Genomic DNA, 18,097 nt, shown 5'->3' on the forward strand with positions numbered 1-18,097 from the left:
TATGTGTGCATTTGGTGCAGGGAGCTCCTGGCCTTCCTTGACCATGTACAGGCTTTGGAGACCAGAGTGGCTGAGCTGGAGGAGCTAAGGGAGACAGAGAGGTACATAGATGAGACTTTCCGGGACACAGTAGAACAGCCCCACCCCCAGTCTGACAGCCTCTGTGCTGTAGAGGAGGATGAAAGTCTCAGGGAAGGAGAACATCCAGCTCAGGAATCATAACATTCAAAAACCAGTACGAGAACACTTCAACCACCCTGGACACTCAACAACAGACCTAAAAGTGGCAATTCTTCAACAAAAAAACCTTCAAAAACAGACTCAAATGTGAAACTGCAGAACCGGCATCAATTTGCAAACTAGACACCATCAGATTAGGCCTGAATAAAGACTGGGGAGTGGTCGGGTCATTACAAAACCTAAACTTAACTTCCCCCATACTAATTTCCCTCTACTGTTACTCACACCTTCTTGTCAACTGTGTGAAATGGGCCACTCTCATTACCACTTCCAAAGTTATTTTTCCTCCCTGGATACCCTACTGTCAATTGAATTGTCTTGTTAGACTGACCTCACACTTGGTAAGGCAACTCACATCTTTTCATGTATTTATACCTGCTCCTCTATTTTCTACTTCATGCATCTGACGAAGTGGGTTCTAGCCCACAAAAGCTTATGCCTAAATAAATTTGTTAGTCTCTAAGGTGCCACAAGGACTTCTCATTGTTTTTCCTGATACAGATTAACACAGCTACCACTCTGAAACAGATCCCATAGTCGGATCCTCCTTCCAGATAATGTTGTGGTATCCTCTCGCCCTGAGGATATCTTTGCAGGGGAGGGAACCCTAGCCATTAGGAAGCAACAGGTATTATTAATGGGCAATTTGATCATTAGAAACATAGCTGGGTTTGTGATGACCAGGAGAACCGCATGGTGACTTGCCTTCCTGGTGCAAAGGTTGCAGATCTCTCAAGGCATCTAGATAGACCTATGTGTAGTGCTGGGGAGTAACCAAGGCACAAACTATTTTACCTTTTGCCCTTTGACTTTTTTTGCTGCCACCACCAAGCGTCTAACAAATATATAATCGGGAAAGAGCCCGCTTGGAAAAGTCTTTCCCCCCCAAATCCTCCCCAAACCCTACACCCCCTTTCCTGGGGAAGGCTTGATAAAAATCCTCACCAATTTGCATAGGTGAACACAGACCCAAACCCTTGGGTCTTAAGAACAAAGAAAAAGCAATCAGGTTCTTAAAAGAAGAACTTTAATAGAAGAAAAAGTAAAAGAATCACCTCTGTAAAATCAGGATGGTAAATACCTTACAGGGTAATTAGATTCAAACCATAGAGAATCCCTCTAGGCAAAACCTTAAGTTACAAAAAGACACACAGACAGCAATATCCATTGCATTCAGCACAGCTATTTTCTCAGCCATTTAAACAAACAGAATCTAACGCATATCTAGCTAGATTACTTACTAAGTTCTAAGACTCCATTCCTGTTCTGTCCCCGGCAAAAGCATCACACAGACCGAGAAAGTGGCTTTGTTTTTCCCTCCCCACAGCTTTTGAAAGTATCTTGTCTCCTCATTGGTCATTGTGGTCAGGTGCCAGCGAGGTTATCCTAGCTTCTTAACCTTTTACAGGTGAAAGGATTTTTCCTCTGGCCAGGAGGGATTTTAAAGGTGTTTACCCTTCCCTTTATATTTACGACAAGCCCCCACCCAGTGATCTGGGACAATTAAACACCACCCCCTGGAGCCTCTAAGAGGCAATACTTCCCCTCTGGCAAGCACAGAGTCTGAGTGTAGTAAAAACTTTTAATAAAAGGAGGGAATTAACTCAGCATTAATTTGGGAAAACATTGAAACTAGGGCTCATAAACACAAACCATGAGCAAAAGACCCACCCCCAAGTAAGTTGGGCAGTGTCCTTTTCCTCTCAGGGTCTTAAGTCCAGCAACCCGAAAGTCCCTTCAATGTGCCCCATCCCTTCTCTGCACCCCACTCACAGTTGCTGTCCTTGGCCCGTGCAGCCCCAGAGTTCAGGGGTTCATCCGCAGAGATCACCTCCCACCTTTGTGGAAGGCGGGGGGATGTAAGAAGGCACCTTACATGCTGCACTGCTTGGGCACTCGCTCATCACCCCAACGGCTGCTTGCCACACCTCTGCGGGGCTCTGCTCTGACCCTCTCCACCAGCTTCTCCACCAGCCGCCCTGCTAGCCATGCCTCTCCGCCAGCCGCCATGCTAGCCACTTGACACGCTGCCCTGCTGGTCCTGTCTCTCCACCAGTTGTCCACTCACCAAAATGTCTTCAGGGCCCACCCCCCTTTAACACAACTCTCAGAGATTTCAGCTGTTAGTGGGGAAGCCTCACTGCTGGTGCACACTGGGCAGTCTATTGCAATAGAGATGCTATCCTAAAGTAGGTCTAATATTTGGACCTAGGTATCAGTGATTTCAGCACTGCAGCATGTAACAAGACTCTCAGCTGAGTCTAAATTAGCTCTTTTACTATACCACAAAGAAAAGAAAGGTCAAAGGGCACCTTTCTCCACCCATAGGGCTTTGAAACCCATGTCCCCTGCCTAGCGAGTGCTGTTCTGTTGAGGGTGAGTCCCTCCATTGGGGTGTGCCAGGTACAGTTCTGCTGCCTTCGGTTCACACAACAAGGATAGCAACCCTTTATTATTCCTGCCCCAATAACAAGGAGACTGGGGATCCAACACCAGCCACAAGTTATCATTTGGGCAAGCAATCCCATCATGCTGAGCACCTCATCAGGGTGGGTGTGTCCATGCAAATGAGATCAGCTTCTGAAGACTTTTTCCACAGCTCATCACTAAATGTCAGGGGAGAGCTCACCCAGAGTCTGCTTACAGATAGAGAGAGAGAGAGAGAGAGAGAGAGGGCACATGGGGATGTATGTATGTATAGTTAGATAGATAAGTACATCAGAGCAGATCACAGAGACGCAGGAAGCCCAAACTGTTCAGAAGCTGCCGTGTTCCCTGTTGAAACTCCCAAAAGAACAGAAGAGGTGTTTAGCCGGCCACGCTTTGACCCTCTCCAAGGCTGAACGCACTGGGAAAAGGGGCAAACTCGGTGTATGGGCAGGAGGAGGAGTTGGAGTATGACACAAGTGAGCCCTTTACAGCTGGCAAGCCTGAGCAGAGATCATTCCTTGCCTGGGGAGGGAGGAATGCACCACACAGGCTCGGACTGCCATCTGGGCACAACTGCCAGGACAGATCATTGCACCACACCGGGAAGCAAACCCTGATTGCAGGGTAACAGCTGACAGCCAAGAACCCTCAGCTCTGCTCCACCCACCTTCCCAGCTCAGGCAACTTTCCCAAGCACACCACCTCCTGCCTGGCAGGGTACGGCCCCTGTGAAAGGCCTCACTTCTTTCTGCAGCCAGCTGACTTGTAGGAACATTACGCTGTGGGGTCCTCCTTCCCCTAAGCTCCATCCATCTGTCTGTCCATCTCTGGGCTTCATGGGGCAGCGACGCACATTCCTGAAGGTAAAACATTCTCTTCTTGATTGTCCTACTGTATTATGGCCCTGCAACGTCAGAGAAGCATAGAAGGGGTGGGTGGAAAGGGACCTGGAGATGTCACCTACTCCAGATCCTTGGACCAAGCCAACCTAGACCACCCCTGAAGGGGGTTTGTCCAACCTGCTCTGGAAACCCTCCAGTGACGGGGACCCCCGGGCTTCCCATGGAGCGTTTTCCAGAGCCGAGCTCCCCTGAGAGCTGGAAAGTGTTTCCTAAAACCCAGACAAACTCTGCCATGCTCCACATTAAGCCAATTACTTCTTGTCCTATCTCCAGTGGACATTCATAGCTCTTTATTCACTGATTTCAAGACCAGATGGGACCATTGTGATCATCTGCTCTGGCCTCCCGTATTGCACAGGCCGGAGACCCTCCTCCAGATAATTCCTAGGTCAAAGCAATAACAGATTTAAAAGCAGCCATCCTTCAACAACCAAAAACTTCAAAAACAGACTTCAAAGAGAAACTGCAGAGCTACAATTCATTTGCAAACTTAACACCATCAACTTGGGCTTGAATAGGGACTGGGAGTGGCTGGCTCACTACAAAAGCGATTTTCCCTCTCTTGGTATTGACTCCTCCTCATCAATTATTGGGAGGGAACCACATCTACCCTGACTGAATTGGACTTCTCATCACTGGTTCTCCACTTGTAAGGTAACTCCCTTCTCTTCATGTGTAATAATGCCTGCAGCCGTAATTTTCACTCCATGTGTCATAAATAGAAAGGGAAGGGTAAACCCCTTTAAAATCCCTCCTGGCCAGAGGAAATCTCCTCTCACCTGTAAAGGGTTAAGAAGCTAAAGGTAACCTCGCTGGCACCTGACCAAAATGACCAATGAGGAGACAAGATACTTTCAAAAGCTGGGAGGAGGGAGAGAAACAAAGGGTATGTGGGTCTGTCTATATTTTGTCTTTGCCGGGGATAGACCAGGAATGAAGCCTTAGAACTTTTAGTAAGTAATCTAGCTAGGTACATGTTAGATTATGATTTCTTTAAATGGCTGAGAAAAGAATTGTGCTGAATAGAATAACTATTTCTGTCTGTGTATCTTTTTTGTAACTTAAGGTTTTGCCTAGAGGGGTTCTCTATGTTTTGAATCTAATTACCCTGTAAGGTATCTATCATCCTGATTTTACAGGGGGGATTTCTTATTTCTAATTACTTCTATTTCTATTAAAAGTCTTCTTGTAAGAAAACTGAATGCTTTTTCATTGTTCTCAGATCCAAGGGTTTGGGTCTGTGGTCACCTATGCAAATTGGTGAGGCTTTTTATCCAACATTTCCCTGGAAAGGGGGGGTGCAAGTGTTGGGAGGATTGTTCATTGTTTTTAAGATCCAAGGGTCTGGGTCTGTAGTCACCTAGGCAAATTGGTGAGGCTTTTTACCAAACCTTGTCCAGGAAGTGGGGTGCAAGGTTTGGGGAAGTATTTTGGGGGGAAAGACATGTCCAAACAGCTCTTCCCCAGTAACCAGTATTTGTTTGGTGGTGGTAGCGGCCAATCCAAGGACAAAGGGTGGAATATTTTGTACCTTGGGGAAGTTTTGACCTAAGCTGGTAAAGATAAGCTTAGGAGGTTTTTCATGCAGGTCCCCACATCTGTACCCTAGAGTTCAGAGTGGGGGAGGAACCTTGACATCATGCATCTGAAGAAGTGGGGTTTTTTACCCACAAAAGCTTATACCCAAATAAATCTGTTACTCTTGAAGGTGCCACCAGACTCCTCGTTTTTTTAGGTCGAAGCTGTGAGCAACACAGCCCATCTCCATTTCAAAATGGTCACTGGAGGAGAATCCACCACCATCACCCTGGGGCAATTGTTCCAGTAGTTAATGCCTCTCATCGTGAAAATATAACTCCTTATTTCCAGGCTGAATTTGTCTACCTTCAGCTTCCAACCTGTGGACAGGGTTAGACCTGCCTCTGCTCGACTGAAGGGATGGTTGTTAAATATTTGCTCCCCACGTCGGTACTTACAGACTGGGATCATGCCATCCCTACACCTGCTCTTCATTAAGCTAATTGAGCTCCTGGAGTCTCTCACTCAAAGACAGGATTTTTAATCCTTCTCATGGCTCTTCTCTGACCCCTGTGTGCACCAGAACTGGGCACAGGATTCTAGGCATGATTGCACCCGGACCAAATACAGAGGTAAAATTGTGACATTCCCCTCTGGTGTTATCTGGACCTGTGATCTGCTAGGTCATTCCCTGACTCTGGGAGCCAGCCTTACCCTGCTCTGCTGTGAGAACCCCCACTCCTGGGCTATTCATGCACAGCCTCTGGCATGTAAGCTAATGCTTGGATTCTGCAACCGAATTGACACTAGTCAATACCCCCAGTCCCAGACACAACCCTAGGATCCTCCGTCTTGCAGTGTCCGGTTATGCCCGCTGGACGCTGCAAATGTATATGAGTTCATCAATTTAACAGAGAAAGTTAGATGTACCAGGCTCGTTATCCCAAGGGAAGTCCCTGACACACTTCAAACCAAACACATTGCTTCAGGTCGAATAAACAAACAGATTTATTAACTACAAAGAAATTTTAAGTGATTATAAATCAAAGCATAACAAGTTAGATTTGGTCAAATGAACTAAAAGCAAAACGCATTCTAAGCTGATCTTAACACTTTAAGGGCCCTTACAAACTTAGATGCTTCTCACCACAGGCTGGCTGGTTGCTTTCAGCCAGGCTCTCTACTTTGATCAGCTCTTCAGTTGCTTGATGTGGTGACTGTAGATGGAGGTGGAAGACAGGAAGAGCATGGCAAAGTCTCTCCCTTTTCTCATGTCCTTTCTTCCCTCTTGGCTTTGCCCCCCCTTCAGAGTCAGGTGAGCATTACCTCTTCGCTGTGTCAAGCTGACCAAAGGAAGGGGGCTGACTCACTCCAGAGTCCAACAGATCCTTTGATGTTGCCTAGGCCAGCGTCCTTTGTTCCTGTGAGACTGGGCTGGGTTTGTCCCATACCTGCCCCGAGGAGGTGTGAACTGCCACTCTGCTCTTGGAGAGTTTTTGCCTGGGCTTCTTTTAAGCCAAGAGGACACATTTTCAGCCTCATAACAATATATACATGAAATTATAACCTATAACATTACTGAAACAACGATTACTATAACAACAAGGCTCAGTGCATCAGAAGCCCTCCGAAGACATCCTACATGAGAAACTTTGCACTGGATACCACACAATCATTGTACAAGGATGAACACGAGGGAGCTGGGTGGTTCCCCCAAGGTACAGAGCATCACAAAATCACCTCTCTGCCCCTATTCGACGTTCCCCCATTTATGTATCCCAGGATGGCCTTAGCTTCTGCTACCGCTGCAGCTACTGGTAAAAATAAAACCACCACCACCACGAAAAAGTTTAATAATTTATTGCAAGGGTGCCCATTTGAGCAGGTTTGGGTTAAAGTGCTTTGTAGACATGGCCTGGCTGGTGCGCCCAAATAGCCTATTGCACTAAATGGAGGAGGCGGGGTGGGGAGGGGTCTGAAGTGCCCCCCAAGGTGCAGGAACTTTTCCTTCATGTGGAGGTAATGACACCAGTGCCAGTGGGTTATGCCAGATTTACACTGGGGACAGTGGAAGAAAAGGGGAGGATGAGGCCTGACACACATACGGGCTCCTTCCCTCTCCGTCTCCAGCAGCCACTCTACCAAACGATTCTGCCCCCTTCCCCGGGGGTGGGGGCTCTAGCTCCATGAGGCCTGGTGTCTGGACTGGGCCTGGGCTATTCACAGTGCCCCGAGCAGGCCCCCCCCACACCACCTCGGGGGGACCGCCACTGGGTCAGGGGCTGCTCACGAGCTTCGGCCTCCGGATGTGCATCTGGGCAGGGGAAAGAGGGGCCGTGAGGTCAAGAAGCAGATGTTGGCCCCCAAGGGGCTCCCCTCCCCCAACCCCCTCCCCCACATCAGGCCCCTCCCCTCCCCAGCCCCCTGTAGCCCCTCCCTCTGCATCAGGCACCTCCCCTCCCCCAGCCCCCATAGCCCCCCTCCACACCCACACTGGGCACCTTCCCTCCCCCAACCCCATACCTCCTCCCAGGCACCTCCCCTCCCCCCACCACCCCCACTTGCTCCTCTCCCAGGATGCCGGGTGGGGGAGAAGTGGTGCCACCCAGTGGCTGTTTGATGGCAGCATCCCCCAGGCCTGGTGCAAAGCCAGGGCGGGGAGTGGCCCAGGGCACCTACCTCGATGATAGGGTCCACAGCCGAGAGCTGAGGGCTGAAGGTCCCTCTGCTGCCACTCCCTGTGGATCCAGAAGGGAACCAGAGTCAGAAAGGGGGAGGCCGAGGGGGCTGCCCCAGCATCACACCCCCCACACCTGACTCAAGCTGCACCGGTCTCAGTGTCGCCCTCTCCCACCCCACACCTGCCACTAGCTGCACCGGTCTCAGCATTGTCCCCTCACACACCTGCCATGAGCTGCACCGGTCTCAGCGTTGCCCCAGGCCTCACCAGCCCCACTGGGGCATTGCCGGTGGCCAGAGGGTCCGGCTCACCGGGCTGGGGTGACTGGCTCTTACCGTTGTATGAGGCTCCTTCGTTCTTGATGATGAAACCCCCAGAGATGCTCGCTTCCTCTTCATAATCCTCCGGCTCCTCAACAGAGCTGTCCAGTCTGTGGGGGAAAGCACCGGCCAACCCCGTGAGTGTCCCGGGGCAGAGACACACTGGCACCTTCCCGCCAGAGACTGCACCCCTTGGAGACACCCCAAAAGAAAGATTGAGGATCCTTCCCTGCCCTCCTCTGGCCCCTCCTGGCTCCCAGCCCCCCTGCTGTGACCCACCAGCCCCCACACCCCTCCCAGAGCCGGGGAGAGAACCCAGGAGTCCTGTCTCCCAGCCCCCCCTGCTCTCTCCCACCTTGTGTGCACCTGGCCCCTTAACCAGGCTAAGAGCCTCCGACGCCTGGCTCTGCCCAGGAGGGTGACTAGGATGATGCCAGCGATGAACAGGACGACCAGGGGAACAGCTATGCGCACGCCCACCTTACTGACACGGGTTTGGCAGCGATCACCTGGGTACCAGAACACATCCTTGTTGGCACAGCTGTGGGGAGAGACGTGGGGGGTGAGTACAGCACACACCCCAGACCGGCCCTTCACTGTGGTCCCCTGTCCCCACAAGCTGACCCTTCCCTTGGCTCCCCCCTCAGCCCAGCTGCCTTCCCCTCGGCTCCTCCATCCCTTTCCCCAGCTCCCTTCCTTGGGGTCCCCCTGTCCCCATTGCCAGCCCCTTCCCTGTTGCTCCCTGCCCCTCTCCAGGCTCAGGGTTAGGGTTATGGTTATGGGTTAAGAGTTAGTGTTTAGGGTGATGGTTAAGGGGTAGGGTTAAGGTTAAGAGTTATGGGGTAGGGTAAGGGTTATGATTAAGGATTTAGGGGTTGAGTTAAGGTAAAGAATTAAGGGGTAGGGTTAGGGTTTAGGGTGAGGGTTAAGGTTAAGGATTTAGGGGTAGGGTTAAGAGTTAAGTGGTTGGGTGAGGGTGAGGGTTGAGTTTAGGGTTAAGAGTGAGGGGTTTAGGGTGAGGGGTTTGGGGGGGTTAGGGTCTGGTTTAGGAGTTAGGATTCGGGTCAGAGTCAGGGTATAGGTGCTGAAGGGCCCCAAGACAGGGCAGCCCATCTAGAGCAAGCTCTGAGGAAGCCAGGCAAACCAAGTTGGTGGCCGGGCTCCCCCCGGGCGTACTTGGCATCCTTCACACCCTAGGCTGGGCACACTCACGTGCACTGGGGCCCAGAGCTCGTCAGCTGGCACTGCCCGTAGTTGCAGTTCAGGAAATCTGGCAGGTCCTGGGAGCACCTGGTGAGGCAGCACAGGGTGCCTTTCTCAGTGATGTGGGGGTAGTAGTACTGGGCCAAGTGCTGGGAGACGATCTGCTTGCAGATATCTGACGGGTGAAGAGAAGAGTCAGCCGGAGGCTGAGTGTGGTCAGCCCACCCCAGAGCCATGGGAAGGGGCAGGCTGGGGGCTAATGGGGCAGCCACGCATCGTTAGAAGTTTGGGTCACTCACCTGCCGCCGAAAAATTCGTAGTGGCGTTTTTGACCGGGTTGGGTGGAGCCGTCAAGCAGAACGTGCCTAGAGACAGAGGCAACCAGGCATTCATCACTCATTAGCAATCATCAGCTAGTCGTTAGTAGGGTCTACAGTGCCACAGCAGGCTGAGAGCCCAGCAGAGATCGGGCCCCCCGAGACCGAGATCAGTTCTCCCCATAGTGCTGAGCACTGTCCAGACCTTCACCCAAGCTGAGAGGGGGGAGGAGGTGACCCTGGCCATGCAATGGGGTCACAGTGAGGGGGCCCTTGACTGTCTGAATATGGCCCGTGGGGGGCAGACACAGGTCTGCCCCTTCCTGCCCCATCACCTCCCTGCTGCCCTGGGGCGCCGTATGCCAGGCTGGGAACCGCGCCCTGCTCCCACGCCCCCCCCCAGCAGCACTGGAGCCAGTGACCACCAGAGTGAGGTGCTCAGGGTCGCTTCTCTCACCCCACATGGTAGGGGCCAAACCCCCACCGCCTACCTGTGCAGTTACCTGTTGTTGTGTTGATGTCCTCCAGCTGCTTCACCACCTGCTTGGTGACGGACTCCAAGGTGGCATCGAGGTTGTTGCTCAGGGGGGCCTCGATGATCACGGTGTGGTCAACCACAATACTGCCTTGCCTGGGGGGCAAAACCAGGAGCTGGTGGTTAGAGTGGGGGGCTGGGAGCCAGGATTCCTGGGTTCTATCCCTGGCTCTGGGAGGGGAGTGGGGTCTGGTAGGTTACAGCAAGGGGGGCTGGGAGCCTGGGCTCCTGGGTTGTCTTCCAAGCACTTCAATTCTCAACCCTGAGTTAGTCGCCCATAGACCAAAGGGGAGAGCAACAGGTTAGCCACTCGCGTGACTCACAAGAGCGCACACACCCAACAGGGAGTTGCCTCAGCTAGCCAGGGGGATGCTGACCCTCTGCTCCCAGACAGGTAATGCCTGCTTCAGGGCTGCCAGGGGTGCCTGGCTCAGCCGTGCAGTTCAGAGCCCTCTGTACAGAGATGCTGCTGGAGGAGCCCGGCTTTATCTGGGGTGCAGCACCCTCCTCTGGGGGTGTCCCGCCTAACACACAGAAGAACGGACTGAGCAGCAGACAGAGTTAACCCATCTTGCACGTTAACACCCTGACCGCTGCGGGCCAAAGGAAGGTCCGTGGGTCACACATTCCTGCAACTAGCCAGGAATGCGGCAGCTCTGCCCAGCCCATGGGTTTCGGGGTCTGGCAGCCTCGGGAACTGACACTCCCCGGCCTGTCACAGGGTAGGTTTCTCTGGAGGATGAGGGCCGAGAGGGCATTTACGGAGGGGTCGTGTTCGTGTTTACCCACAGCAGACCAGCCGCTGCGCCAGAGCAGGAGGTGCAGGGTCCAGCCCCTCCACCACTCATGCTCTTGTTGCCTCAGAGCCGAGCTGCAGAGGTGCCAAAACTGGGTGCCTTGCTCCTTCTCAGCATCCGGCACCTAGCGAACAGCGGTGCAGTCTGGGAGTGGGGCAGTGGGGACAGCTTAGTTTCTGGGCAGACACTCACCTCAGCGACAGGATGACAATGCCTTTGTACCCAGTCATCCTCTTGTACACCGTATCCATCTGCAAGGCAAAAAAATCCCCCCACATACCTGCATAAACCGGGCAAGAGGAACCAACAGCAGCAGTAAGAGGACAGAATAACTATTTCCTGGCCCCTGGGCCTCACCTGCTTTTTGAATTGCTCCTCGAATTCCATATAAACTGGAGAGGATTTATTGTTCAGCTCCTCCGAGAAGTTCTTGTTGGTGACCTTCACTTGAACTTCCACCTCAGCCTGGAATGTACCTGAAACAGCCATGGAAACCCTGACAGTTATCACGCATCTAACGCCATAACCCGTCCCAGCCCCCCACCAGCACCAACACTTCCTTTCTAACCCCACGTTGCAGCCTGAGGACCACCCGACCCACCCACAGCCGCCCACTGATCCTAGGCCTTTCCCCTGTAGGGGTCAGTGAATAGAAGACGAGCAGGGCTACACCCCGCATTGTCCCCTTCCTGTTCCTTGCTCCCCCGACTGGAGCCTAGGCACAAGGTGAGCAACCTGCCTTGGGAAAAGCTCTTTGAGATCTCCCTGTGGAGAGCCCACCCAGAGCCAGGCATTCAGTCCCTGGGGTGCACGTCACCCCAAAAGGAAAAGGCTGCACTTACTCACGTTGGTGGGTATAACATCCTCGGCAAACTCACACTGCGGCCCATTGAATTCACTCTTGCAGATACATTTCTTGCCATCATAGGTTCCCCCGTTCAGGCAATCAACTGGAAGAGATCCCTGAGTGTGAGGTGGGTCTCCGAACCCAGCCCCCAACACACACGCACAGTGTTGCCCCCACACACTAAAAACCCGCACCCATCCACGCCCACCGGGACTCAGACGTTCAGGCAGACGGCACCGGGCACTGTCACCATCTGCTGGCAGGGACGCTGGTGCTGAGCCAAAGGTTCAGAAGCGCCTGCATGACGTCGGCGCCTACGTCCTAGTGACTTGCAATGAGTGGATCATGGGGTCTAAATTCCTTCCTAAAGGGCTCTTGAATTCAGCAGAGGAAGGCAGAGGAACCAAAGGCTGGACGTTGGAGCCGGACATGCTCCAATGGGAAATACAGCACAGACATTTAACAACACGGGGGATCGGCCATTGGACCGAACTACCCCGGGCAAGCTACTGGGTTCAATACTGGGGTGACTGGGGGAGATTCTTCCCTAACATCTGGTGCAGCCCCCACCCATGTCTCTCCTTTGGGCCCAGGGAAGCAGATTCCCCCATTCACTCTGTTGGCCTGGGGAATAGCCCTGCTGTCTCATTGCTGGCCCTGTTGCATGGTCCAGCTGGATTCTACGGGCACCCGCCGGGAGCATCGCTGCAGCCAGAGAGGTGCTCTGGGGCATCCATTCGTTCCTCTTGGGAGGGTTAATAAATGCCCTGCCTGTGAGCACTTGGTGATTGGCATCTCTTCCTGGTTTCCCATGAGTGCATGATTGTCAGCAGGTTACCATGTTAGAAAGGAGTCTTTCGAAAATTACTGTGGGTGCCATAGAAGCTAATAAGCTGTCATGGACAGTGGTGCCAGGGACATCTCAGAAATCAGTCTACCAACTTTTCATCCATCTGTCCATTCATCCCCAGAAAATATCCACACACACATCCCCAGACACACCCATCCATCCATCCATCCGCAGACACAACACCCCACCATTCATCCATCTCCAGCCACACGCACCCATCCATCCATTGTTCCATCCCCCGAAACACCCATCCATCCCCAGGCACACCCACCCATCCCCAGACTCACCCACCCATCCGTCCACCAATCCATCCCCAAACACACCCACCTATCCATCATTCCATCCAAATCACACCCATCTATCCATCCCCAGACACACCCATCCACCCATCCATCCACCCATCCATCCCCAGACACACCAACCTATCCATCCATCCATTCACCCTTCCATCCATCTGTCCATCCCAAGACACACCTTCCATCCATTCGTCCATAGCAAGACACCCGTCCATGCCAAGACACACCCATCTATCCATCTCCATCCACCCATCCATCCATCCCTCAACACTTCTCTACCCATTCACCCATCTGCAGACATACCCTCATTCTAACTATTCATCCCCATCCAGAAACACCTATTTATCTCTCCATCCATCCACACACACAGGCCTATATCTATCTAGCCATCTACCATCCATCCATCCCCAGACACACCATCTCTATCTATTCATTTATCCACCCAGCATTGATATTAACCTCCCACATTGTGAGACAGCTTTTCCACCGACTGACCTCACCATCCCCTCTCTGTCTCAGGCTGGGCTCTGGTGGGCATCAGCACAAAAGTAACACAGGAGAGACATGCCATATGGTTAGACACAAATACACTGGTTTGGTGAGGAAGATGCAGCAGGGAATATGCTGATTCCACAGCACGTCACCCTCCAGGCACATAAGATACCAGAAAAACATGTGACCATGGCAACCACTACACCCGGATATTGAGAGTGAGATCACAGAATACTGGGCAACTCACCTGCTGGTGCAGGTGCAGAGATGGATGGCTTGGGAGTGGTGGTCTGTGTGGAGGTAGCTGGAGCAGTAGAGGTCTCGCCGGAGGCCGTGGTGGTGTCGGTGGGAGCAGTGGAAGTGTCTCCGGAGGCCATGGTGGTGACAGCGGGAGCAGTGGAAGTGTCTCCGGAGGCCGTGGTGGTGTCGCTGGGAGCAGTGGAGGTCTCGCCGGAGGCCGTGGTGGTGACGGCGGGAGCAGTGGTGGTGTCTCCGGAGGCCATGGTGGTGACGGCGGGAGCAGTGGAGGTCTCGCCGGAGGCTGTGGTGGTGTCACCGGGAGCAGTGGAGGTCTCGCCGGAGGCCGTGGTGGTGTCGCCGGTGGCAGTGGAGGTCTCGCCGGAGGCCGTGGTGGTGTCGCCGGCGGCAGTGGAGGTCTCGCCGGAAACCATGGTGGTGTCGGCGGGAGCAGTGGAGGTCTCGCCGGAGGCCGTGGTGGTGACGGCGGGAGCAGTGGAGGTCTCGCTGGAGGCCGTGGTGGTGTCGCTGGGAGCAGTGGAGGTCTCGCCGGAGGCCGTGGTGGTGTCGCTGGGAGCAGTGGAGGTCTCGCCGGAGGCCGTGGTGGTGACGGCGGGAGCAGTGGAGGTCTCGCCGGAGGCCGTGGTGGTGACGGCGGGAGCAGTGGAGGTCTCGCCGGAGGCCGTGGTGGTGACGGCGGGAGCAGTGGAGGTCTCGCCGGAGGCCGTGGTGGTGTCGCCGGGAGCAGTGGAGGTCTCGCCGGAGGCCGTGGTGGTGTCGGCGGAAGCAGTGGAGGTCTCGCCGGAGGCCGTGGTGGTGTCGCCGGGAGCAGTGGAGGTCTCGCCGGAGGCCGTGGTGGTGACGGCGGGAGCAGTGGAGGTCTCGCCGGAGGCCGTGGTGGTGTCGCTGGGAGCAGTGGAGGTCTCGCTGGAGGCCGTGGTGGTGACGGCGGGAGCAGTGGAGGTCTCACCGGAGGCCGTGGTGGTGTCGGCGGGAGCAGTGGAGGTCTCGCCGGAGGCCGTGGTGGTGTCGCTGGGAGCAGTGGAGGTCTCGCTGGAGGCCGTGGTGGTGACGGCGGGAGCAGTGGTGGTGTCTCCGGAGGCCATGGTGGTGACGGCGGCAGCAGTGGAGGTCTCGCTGGAGTCTGTGGTGGTGACGGCAGGAGCAGTGGAGGTCTCGCTGGAGGCCGTGGTGGTGACGGCGGGAGCAATGGTGGTGTCTCCGGAGGCCATGGTGTTGACGGCGGGAGCAGTGGAGGTCTCGCCGGAGGCCGTGGTGGTGACGGCGGGAGCAGTGGAGGTCTCGCCGGAGGCCGTGGTGGTGACGGCGGGAGCAGTGGAGGTCTCGCCGGAGGCCGTGGTGGTGACGGCGGGAGCAGTGGAGGTCTCACCGGAGGCCGTGGTGGTGTCGCTGGGAGCAGTGGAGGTCTTGGCGGAGGCCGTGGTGGTGACGGCGGGAGCAGTGGTGGTGTCTCCGGAGGCCATGGTGGTGACGGCGGGAGCAGTGGAGGTCTCGCTGGAGTCTGTGGTGGTGACGGCAGGAGCAGTGGAGGTCTCGCTGGAGGCCGTGGTGGTGTCGGCGGGAGCAGTGGAGGTCTCGCTGGAGGCCGTGGTGGTGACGGCGGGAGCAGTGGAGGTCTCACCGGAGGCCGTGGTGGTGTCGGCGGGAGCAGTGGAGGTCTCGCCGGAGGCCGTGGTGGTGTCGCTGGGAGCAGTGGAGGTCTCGCTGGAGGCCGTGGTGGTGACGGCGGGAGCAGTGGTGGTGTCTCCGGAGGCCATGGTGGTGACGGCGGCAGCAGTGGAGGTCTCGCTGGAGTCTGTGGTGGTGACGGCAGGAGCAGTGGAGGTCTCGCTGGAGGCCGTGGTGGTGACGGCGGGAGCAATGGTGGTGTCTCCGGAGGCCATGGTGTTGACGGCGGGAGCAGTGGAGGTCTCGCCGGAGGCCGTGGTGGTGACGGCGGGAGCAGTGGAGGTCTCGCCGGAGGCCGTGGTGGTGTCGCCGGGAGCAGTGGAGGTCTCGCCGGAGGCCGTGGTGGTGTCGCCGGGAGCAGTGGAGGTCTCGCCGGAGGCCGTGGTGGTGACGGCGGGAGCAGTGGAGGTCTCGCCGGAGGCCGTGGTGGTGACGGCGGGAGCAGTGGAGGTCTCGCCGGAGGCCGTGGTGGTGTCGCTGGGAGCAGTGGAGGTCTCGCCGGAGGCCATGGTGGTGACGGCGGGAGCAGTGGTGGTGTCTCCGGAGGCCATGGTGGTGACGGCGGGAGCAGTGGAGGTCTCGCTGGAGTCTGTGGTGGTGACGGCAGGAGCAGTGGAGGTCTCGCTGGAGGCCGTGGTGGTGACGGCGGGAGCAGTGGAGGTCTCGCCGGAGGCCGTGGTGGTGTCGCTGGGAGCAGTGGAGGTCTCGCTGGAGGCCATGGTGGTGACGGCGGGAGCAGTGGTGGTGTCTCCGGAGGCCATGGTGGTGACGGCGGCAGCAGTGGAGGTCTCGCTGGAGTCTGTGGTGGTGACGGCAGGAGCAGTGGAGGTCTCGCTGGAGGCCGTGGTGGTGACGGCGGGAGCAGTGGTGGTGTCTCCGGAGGCCATGGTGGTGACGGCGGGAGCAGTGGAGGTCTCGCCGGAGGCCGTGGTGGTGACGGCGGGAGCAGTGGAGGTCTCGCCGGAGGCCGTGGTGGTGTCGGCGGGAGCAGTGGAGGTCTCGCCGGAGGCCGTGGTGGTGTCGCCGGGAGCAGTGGAGGTCTCGCCGGAGGCCGTGGTGGTGTCGCTGGGAGCAGTGGAGGTCTCGCCGGAGGCCGTGGTGGTGACGGCGGGAGCAGTGGAGGTCTCGCCGGAGGCCGTGGTGGTGTCGCTGGGAGCAGTGGAGGTCTCGCCGGAGGCCATGGTGGTGACGGCGGGAGCAGTGGAGGTCTCGCCGGAGGCCATGGTGGTGACGGCGGGAGCAGTGGTGGTGTCTCCGGAGGCCATGGTGGTGACGGCGGGAGCAGTGGAGGTCTCGCTGGAGTCTGTGGTGGTGACGGCAGGAGCAGTGGAGGTCTCGCTGGAGGCCGTGGTGGTGACGGCGGGAGCAGTGGAGGTCTCACCGGAGGCCGTGGTGGTGTCGGCGGGAGCAATGGAGGTCTCACCGGAGGCCGTGGTGGTGTCGGCGGGAGCAGTGGAGGTCTCACCGGAGGCCGTGGTGGTGTCGCTGGGAGCAGTGGAGGTCTCGCTGGAGGCCGTGGTGGTGACGGCGGGAGCAGTGGTGGTGTCTCCGGAGGCCATGGTGGTGACGGCGGGAGCAGTGGAGGTCTCGCTGGAGTCTGTGGTGGTGACGGCAGGAGCAGTGGAGGTCTCGCTGGAGGCCGTGGTGGTGTCGCTGGGAGCAGTGGAGGTCTCGCTGGAGGCCGTGGTGGTGACGGCGGGAGCAGTGGAGGTCTCGCTGGAGGCCGTGGTGGTGACGGCGGGAGCAGTGGTGGTGTCTCCGGAGGCCATGGTGGTGTCGGCGGGAGCAGTGGAGGTCTCGCCGGAGGCCATGGTGGTGTCGCTGGGAGCAGTGGAGGTCTCGCTGGAGGCCGTGGTGCTGACGGCGGGAGCAGTGGAGGTCTCGCTGGAGGCCGTGGTGGTGACGGCGGGAGCAGTGGAGGTCTCACCGGAGGCCGTGGTGGTGACGGCGGGAGCAGTGGAGGTCTCTGTGGAAAGCATGGTTGTGTGACTTGTGCTGGTTTTGCCGGTTACAGTTGTAGTCGTAGAATCTAAGAACATAATAACAGCCACATTGCATGAGACTAGTGCTGCCTCCATCACAATATACTCTCAGCTGATTGCTGCCAGTGCCAGAGTTTCAAAATGAGTGAACAGAACAGGGTAATTTCAAGTGATTCATCGCCTGTTGTCCAGTCCCAGCCTCTGGCATTCAGGGATTAAAACCCTCACAGCACTGAGGTTTCCTCCCTGATGGTCTTGGCTATTAGCCATTGATGGACCTATCGTCCAGGAATTTATCTAGACCGATTTTGAACCCTGTTATAGTCTTGGCCTTCACAACATCCTCTGGCGAGGAGTTCCACAGGTTGATTGTGCATTGTGTGAAGAAATGGTTCCTTATTTTTGTTTTAAGCCTGCTGCCTGTTCATTTCATATGGTGACCCCTAGTTCTTGTGTTATGAGAGTGAGTAAACAACACTTCCTTATTTACTTTCTCCACACTCGTTATGATTTTATAAACCTCTCTCATATCCCCCCTTGGTCACCTCTTTTCCATGCTGAGAAGTTCCAGTCTTTTAATCCCTCCTCATACAGCAGCCGTTCCACACCCCTAACCATTTTTGTTGCCCTTTTCTGAACCTTTTCCAATTCCAATAGATCTTTTTGGAGACAGGGCGACCACATCTGCACGCGGTATTCAGGATGTGGGCACCCCAGGGCTGTATATAGCAGCAATATCATAGTTTCTGTCTTATTATCTTT

General features: G+C 55.6%; 1 protein-coding gene across 1 annotated transcript in view; it reads right to left on the reverse strand.

The window, feature by feature from the left end:
* The window catches only part of LOC122463931 (mucin-3B-like), a 59,479-nt gene extending 45,675 nt beyond the window's left edge, over positions 1-13,804 (reverse strand). The window contains exons 1-6 of the mRNA XM_043537068.1: positions 13,675-13,804; positions 11,785-12,063; positions 11,300-11,418; positions 11,135-11,193; positions 10,102-10,241; positions 9,593-9,658 (exon numbers count right to left, since the gene is read on the reverse strand). Coding sequence (XP_043393003.1) covers positions 9,593-9,658; positions 10,102-10,241; positions 11,135-11,193; positions 11,300-11,418; positions 11,785-12,063; positions 13,675-13,804 — 793 coding nt within the window. The remainder of the gene's footprint in view (positions 1-9,592; positions 9,659-10,101; positions 10,242-11,134; positions 11,194-11,299; positions 11,419-11,784; positions 12,064-13,674) is intronic.
* Between the last annotated feature and the right edge of the window lie 4,293 nt (positions 13,805-18,097).

The sequence above is a fragment of the Chelonia mydas genome, chromosome 28 (genome assembly GCF_015237465.2).
Source record: "Chelonia mydas isolate rCheMyd1 chromosome 28, rCheMyd1.pri.v2, whole genome shotgun sequence".
In the NCBI taxonomy this organism is placed as follows: Eukaryota; Metazoa; Chordata; order Testudines; family Cheloniidae; genus Chelonia; species Chelonia mydas.